A 7500-nucleotide genomic window follows, 5' to 3' on the forward strand; every position below is an offset into this window, starting at 1 on the left:
CGTGGTAGAGGAGTTGAGTGGCTGAGGGTTTTAGGTTCAATCCTGACTTGGTCTGTGTCAGTCGTTGTGTCCTTGAGCAAGACATTTCACCCTCCTGCCTGCTGGGGGTGGTCGGAGGGACCGGTGGCGTCTGTACGGCTGTCTGGCCTCTGTGAGTGTGTCCCAGGCCAGCTGTGGCTACGATGTAGCCCATCACCACCAGGGTGTGAATGTTTGGATGATGAGCGCTCTGGATGTAAAGGTGACAGTCCTACCCACTTACCTGTTGTCTGCTCACCTGAGTGAAGCCCCGCCTACCCAGCTGCTCATTATCATTGTGTTCTTTAACCAGCTGCAGCAGGACCTACTGGCTGAAAGAAGAATTACATCTACCCTGCAGCAGCCTGTTGTAGCTAGAGCTAACAACGAGCTAACGCTACCACAAGCCAACTGATGCTAAATAAGGCAGGAAGTCAGAAGATCCCCACTGCTGGACAAACACTATTACTCACAAGTCCAGTTGCAACAAAGCCAGGTCACCATCATCATCTGCTTTTGTAGCCTCCTTTAGCTCCCTCGGACTAGCGTAGGTCGCGCCAACGTTCACTCTGGTTTTAGCTCTTTGCTTCACCTTAAAAGACACGACTCTCCTACTTTACTTCCAGGCTCCGCCATGATGCCAACCAAAAAAATAAACTCCTTCTTTTTCTTCTTGTTTTTTTTTTGATGGTCTACGTACTGAAAAAGCTAACTGCTAGCCTTTATTTTAGCTACCTGTTGAGTAAACAGCTAACAGGTGTAAAGCAGGTAGAGAGCTCCCCTTGGTGAACCTAACCGTCCGGTTTCTGGTTAGCCGACAGCTGCAGAGCAATGTCCAATCAGAAGTCAGCAAAGTTTCGACCCCATGAATCCCTTAAACCCACTTTTAAAGGAATACTTTAAAGTGTTAAATACTCTTTAATGTTGCTTTAATCAAGAAAAATTTCTAATTTGTTTACTCAAAGGGGGCGGGGCTTAAAGCTTGAGCTGGGCACTAGGGGCGGGACACACGTCCTTGTGTCTGGTTCTTGTATCGTCTCAACAAAACGCCCTGATCTGTTTTTATATCTGATTTTTTTTATGTTCATGTGGTTTTAGACAAAGTAACTCTGCTGCTTTATTGGGTCTCATCCGGACCTCCTGATTGGCTCACCTGTCCTCACCTGTCATGTTCTACTGGCAACTAGTTGGACCATTTTCCACCCCACTGGTTGGACCAGAACTCCTCTGGTTTCTGATCCGTTCGGGTTGTTCCTTCAGCCGAAGCGGAAGCTGCAGATGGGTTTGTGTTCTGCAGGGGGGAGGGGGGAGGGGGTCAGAGTGGTCGGAGTCCCGGCATTCCTCTTGTGGGTGATACAGGGTGGAGGAGCGGAGGACTTACGCCACGTCGTGGTTTAATTACCTCAGTAAATCAGAAGTGTTTGCTGCAGCTTCTTTATTAACAGATGAAAAAACGGGAAAAGTTTTGGAGTTTTGACTCGGAGGCCGGATGTTTGGTGCTGATGACGGGATGAACAAACCAGATGTTTGATTATTGTCTCCAAGTCAGTAGATGTTCAGGATTCTCTGAGCAAAGTCACAGATTCCTCCTGCAATCCTAACACCCCCCCCCCACACACACACACACACACACACATACATACATACATACATACATACATACATACATACATACACACACACACACACACACACACACACACACACACACACACACATGCATGTACACACACACACATGCATGTACACACACACACACACACACACACACACACACACACACACACACACACACACACACACACACACACACACACACACACACACACACACACACAGATCCAGACTGCAAACATCAGTTAAAAATCTTCAGAACTTGTAAAATGTTGCTGATTCCACTCCAGTAACCATGGAAACCAACATCTGAAGCGCTGTGGAGATAAAATTCCTCCTCCTCCAGTTTTGGGTCTGAACTCATTGGGAGGTGAAAAGAAACAGAACAACAAAGCATAGCTACTCAAACCCATCAGAACCATCAGAACCAACTCTTACTTAACCCGGTTGGCTTTGTCTCGGAGAGGGGGCTGACGGGAGTGTGAAGTCTGCGCTCTGCTCGCTGTAGGTGGCATTCCCACTTCCTGCTCCTGAGACCTGGCTCCTGTGGGATGGGCGTGCATGCGGACCGCCACACGTAAATCAGAAAACGCGCTGACGCTGACAGGATCCTGAATGGGTGCTTTGTGTTGGGACGTGTCCCTGAGGGTCTGACCCCTGACCCGAGTTTGGTCCTGGAGGTGTTCTGATGGACTCTTTGTGTTCTTTTAGCTCCACGGCTACATGGAGAACGAACCTCTGACATTGCAGCTGTTCATCGGAACCGCAGACGACCGGCTGCTGAGACCCCACGCCTTCTACCAGGTCCACCGCATCACGGGGAAGACTGTGTCCACACCGAGCCACGAGGTCCTCCACAACAACACCAAGGTTCTGGAGATCCCTCTGCTGCCGGAAAACAACATGCGGGCCATGTGAGTTGGACCAGAACCCGTCGAGTCCAGATGAAGCTGGTTTTACATGTAGAACAAGAACCTGAATCTAGAGAACCTGAGGTTCACAACCATCTCCTGGACCGTGTCAGTCCAGGTCTCCGTGTCTGTTCATAAAACCAACAAAACCCTGTGAAGAGAAGCAGATAATTACGAAATCTGGAGAAAACGGGAAAAGTTTTGAAGTTTTTCCCCAAAAAATTCGGAGACACAAACTTTCTGTAAGACTCAGTTTTCAGGTTTTGATTGTTAATGAAATGGTCCAGACTCTCTCAGAGTTCAGGTTCGTCTCAGGCTGCTCACTCGGATGATAAACAACGGTCACTAGGGAGTCTCTGGAATGTCTCGAAACATTCCCGAGGGTTTCCCTACACAAGCCTCAGTGCCTTGTTCTCTAGTCACTGGAATTTTGGTTGAAAAGCCTCAAAGAGAAATTTACCCTCAGATAAGCCACAGTAATCCTCTGTGTCTGGAACTAGTCTAGAACCGGTCTGGAAATGGTCCAGAACTGGACTGGAAATGGTCTAGAACTGGTCTGGAACCGGTCTGGAACTAGTCTAGAACCGGTCTGGAAATGGTCCAGAACTGGACTGGAAATGGTCTAGAACTGGTCTGGAACCGGTCTGGAACTAGTCTAGAACCGGTCTGGAAATGGTCCAGAACTGGTCTGGAACCGGTCTGGAACTAGTCTAGAACCGGTCTGGAAATGGTCCAGAACTGGTCTGGAACCGGTCTGGAACTAGTCTAGAACCGGTCTGGAAATGGTCCAGAACTGGTCTGGAAATGGTCTAGAACTGGTCTGGAACCGGTCTGGAACCGGCATGGAACCGGTCTGGAACTGGTCTAGAACTTGTCTGGAACTAGCCTAGAACTGGTATGGAACTGGTCCAGAACTGGTCTGGAACCGGTCTGGAACTAGTCTAGAACCGGTCTGGAAATGGTCTAGAACTTGTCTGGAACTAGCCTAGAACCGGTCTGGAACTAGCCTAGAACTGGTATGGAACTGGTCTAGAACTGGTCTGCAACTACTCTAGAACCGGTCTGGAACTAGCCTAGAACTTGTCTGGAACTGGTCTGGAACCAGTCTGGAATGAGTCTAGGAACTGGTTTGGAACCGATCTGGAACCAGTCTACAACTGGTCTAGAACCAGTCTGGAACTGGACTCGGGTTCAATAAAGAACTCACACTTTATAAAAATCTAAACTGAGGCAGCTTCAGACATTCTGGGGTGTTTCTAATTCCAGAAACACAATAATGAAGCTCAGAGATTCACACCAGGAAAGTGAGCAACTTCACAAACGTTTGGAGACACTTTGGAGACTCCTTCCAGAGGGTGGTCCACAGTTGGTCTCCAACGGTCGTGGTGAGACGCCAGATTTAGGTTTCTGGACTCAAACGGGACGATCTGTGACTTTAGAGTCTCCATAAAATCCATTAGAATTATTTGTCAGAACTTGTTTTTTTTCTCCCAAATTGACTTTTTTTCAGAATTCCATAATTTTAAAAATAATTTATTTATTCGGAAAACTACAAACTTCATGGACTAAATCAGATTATTTTAGGACATCAGGACCAAACCTCGGCTGCCTGGAAGGAGAAAAACTCCTAAAAGAATTCTTTTACCAGGAGAAACATAAATGATTTGGTCCCACATCGAGTCTTTATGTGAACACGAACAGTTCCCCAGCTGCTGTTTCAGTGCTCCTCTCGGACAGGCGGGACTTCTCCTGATCCTCTGGGCTCCGAACACAGAGATTGGGTAACAGGAGAAGCTCTGAGCTGCTTCATCTTCTCGGTTTCGTGCTCGTAACTCCGACTCCGCAGCCGTTCTGAAACTCACCGGTTCTGCTTCATAGCGTGATTCAGAAACCGGTCCCCCCTCCAGGTGGAGCTTCTCAGTGAAAGTTCTCCTGAGTCATCATTCCTCCTCAGCATCCGTACCTGATTGCTTCACCAGAGCCTGAAGAATGTTGGGAGTGTTCAAATGTGTGCAAAAGTTGACATTCACTAGACTTTGAGGAATGCAGCGTCCAGCTGGAAAAGCCTGGAACTGTCTGGGAAATAAGAAGTTGGGATGAGTTTGGTAGAGATGGAGGTCAGGGTTCAAAACGCTGTTTTTACTTCCTGTCATGAAAGCGTCTAACGCCTCGTTTTCACAAACAGAATCGACTGCGCAGGAATCCTGAAGCTGCGTAACTCCGACATCGAGCTGAGGAAGGGCGAGACGGACATCGGGCGGAAGAACACGCGTGTGCGGATGGTTTTCCGGGTCCATCTCACCCAGACCACCGGCAGGACCGTGTCTCTGCAGGCTGCGTCCAACCCCATCGAGTGCTGTGAGTACATCTACTCATAAGTCAGGTTCTGAGGGACGTCCCACCGACCCTCCACGGGATCGGGCCGGTACCGATTTCCAGCTCCAGCCTGCTGATACCGATTCTGACCCAAACTTATGGTGGATCTTCTTGTCAATCTAAACCTTCCTAGTGGAAGATCGGGTGTTGCTGACAAGACCGAACCCTCAGCAGTGGTGCGTTCAAGGACCAGGAAACAGAAACTCCTGATATTTGAGATTTAAAATGATCAAAAAGAATCTTCGCCGGTTCCGACTCAGCCAGCAGCTGATCAGACGGGTTTCAAACACATCTGAGGACGGAGAAGTTTATGTTGAATCCTGTAAACTTCCCCGTGCCAGCCCGACTCTGCTGGAGGATAGGAAACACGCAGAGCTGATGGTCTCGTGTGTTTGGGTCGTGGCGAAGGAGGAGAACCGAGTTAGTCGGGTTGATAAAACAGGATGAAACCGCCCGCTGACTGCGACTCTGAGCTCTTTCTCTTTTGGCTTTTTGGGACTAAAAAGGTTTCATTGAATAAACTCGTCTGCCTCTGTGCACTCGCGCCGACCTCTCACTCGGACCCGTCGGCGTTCCGCGCGGTTCTGGCGCCGCCTCAGAGATCAAGTCCTCAGAGGTAAATGAAAGACGGCAGTTAAACCATGATCTCAACGTCCTGAAATAAACTATTGTCAGCTTCTGAAAGACTGCCATGAAGCAGCCGCTTGGCCCGCTTCACAACGGGTGTGTGTGTGTGTGTGTGTGTGTGTGTGGGGGGGGGGGGGGGTACACGAGCTTTTTTCAGCCTTTCTTCATCATTAAAGTGTTTTTTCTGCTTTTTATTGTTTGTTCGGCTTCTTTAAGTCCGGATTCATTAGAAGAGGAAACGATTTTTAGGCAGCGCCTCTGAAGACGAGGTAAAAATGAGACGATCTCAAAATAACGATGATTTTAAAGAGATCAGAACTTTAGTTTAATTGAGTTGTTTACTTATAAATACGTGATTTCTGACTGATGACTTCGTTTAATGACTTTATTAGACACACTTGTCGTTTTGTCCTGGACTGCCTCGGGCAGACGGGATGTTACTCCTCATCAGGGAGGTGTTAGATGCTCCTGTGGTGAAGCTGACTTGGACTGGCTGCACACGGCTGGAGGAGGCGAGTGTTCGCTCGCTGCATCAGAAAAACAAACTACTGCCTTAAACAGACTGATGCTGGCTTTGAAACGCGTTAGTCTGGCTGCTTCTAATCCAGCTGAAGCAGATGATGCGGTAGGGGCCAGGCCTCCTCTGCATGCACACGGATCAGGTGATCCGTGCAGAACAGCATCATCCCCACTCTGCTCAGACGTGTCCATCCCTTTGGCTGTTGGGAATATCCCATTTGACTCGTCTGCTCCACCCTCGCATGTCGCCACCTGCTGGTGCGGAGTGGAACTCGTCACCTGGGTTTTCTCACGCACATGTTAGCTAGGATAAATGCTCGTTACCGACTTCGACGCACTCGCAAACGCAGCTTGTGAGGGGTTCTCATTCACCGAGCCTCTCCATGTCTTCTTTCAGTGTTTTTATCCTGTAACGATGCACAGCATCATATTAGCTCCTGGTGGGCAGTGGCGGTTCTACATGGAATTACTCCCCGAGCGAGGCCCCCTTTGAGCCCCCCCCCCACACACACACACACACACACACACTATGAAGTTGTCAGAATGTAAAGAAATATACATTATATACTGTATCTAAATATATAGAATCAAATATACAAAAACAAACAATAACTAAATATTAAGAATATATGAACATTAAATATAATAAATATTCTAAATAGCAAGAATACTAATCAGAGCCAGGTGAGTGAGCCGCCCCTGAAACACAGGTGACCTCAGGTATGACTTGATCAAGTTTTGAAAAGCTCCTCTCAGCTTGAGCCACAGTGACTGGCAGAGCAGTCCAAAAGTTGGGGTAGATCTCCAATAGATCTTTATCATGATCCGTAATATTTTAGAATTGCCTCTGAAATTGTCATTTAAACTGACATAAAAAACTGTAGACTACCAAAAATGCCAACTTCTACAGAACAAATCATGTAAAAATAATCAGTGCAGCCATCTGCAATAAATAAACAGGATAGTTAGTGGTGACTGGGGAGTTCTCTTCTGCTTGTAGAATTGTTTTATTTATTATTATGTGAACATGATCAACATGTGTTTGTTGTTGTTCAGGCAGGCCACGGGCTGCAGTGAGCATTTAACAAATCCTAGTTTGAATCAGTAAAAAACGATTCAAGGATTTTTTTGAACCATTTGAATATTCGTTTCAATATTTCAGCCCTATTAGCTCTGTTAGCAACTAGCTGACCGCATTTAACCGTTAAAATCCCAGTTAACTGGTTAAAAAATGTAAAACATGCATCATGAGAGCTACATACCTTTATCTTTCTCCTCTTTTTTCTTTTTATTCCTGAATGGGGCACCTGGTGGTTTTAGCCTTTTTATGTTCATCTCTTCTGTTTGGCTCTTGACTCAATAAGTTTCCTTCAGTCAGGACTAAACTATTTGACCTTGAGGGGGGGGGGGGGGTGACCACAAAATCGTTACGTTT

At 47.2% G+C, this 7500-nt stretch overlaps 1 protein-coding gene across 1 annotated transcript in view; it reads left to right on the forward strand.

Moving 5' to 3' along the window:
* nfatc1 (nuclear factor of activated T cells 1) overlaps positions 1 to 7500 on the forward strand; it is a 30814-nt gene that overhangs the window by 5445 nt on the left and 17869 nt on the right. The window contains exons 4-5 of the mRNA XM_054745489.2: positions 2344 to 2546; positions 4729 to 4901. Of these exons, the coding sequence (XP_054601464.1) occupies positions 2344 to 2546; positions 4729 to 4901 (376 nt within the window). The remainder of the gene's footprint in view (positions 1 to 2343; positions 2547 to 4728; positions 4902 to 7500) is intronic.

Source organism: Nothobranchius furzeri, chromosome 19 (assembly GCF_043380555.1).
Source record: "Nothobranchius furzeri strain GRZ-AD chromosome 19, NfurGRZ-RIMD1, whole genome shotgun sequence".
Lineage (NCBI taxonomy): Eukaryota > Metazoa > Chordata > Actinopteri > Cyprinodontiformes > Nothobranchiidae > Nothobranchius > Nothobranchius furzeri.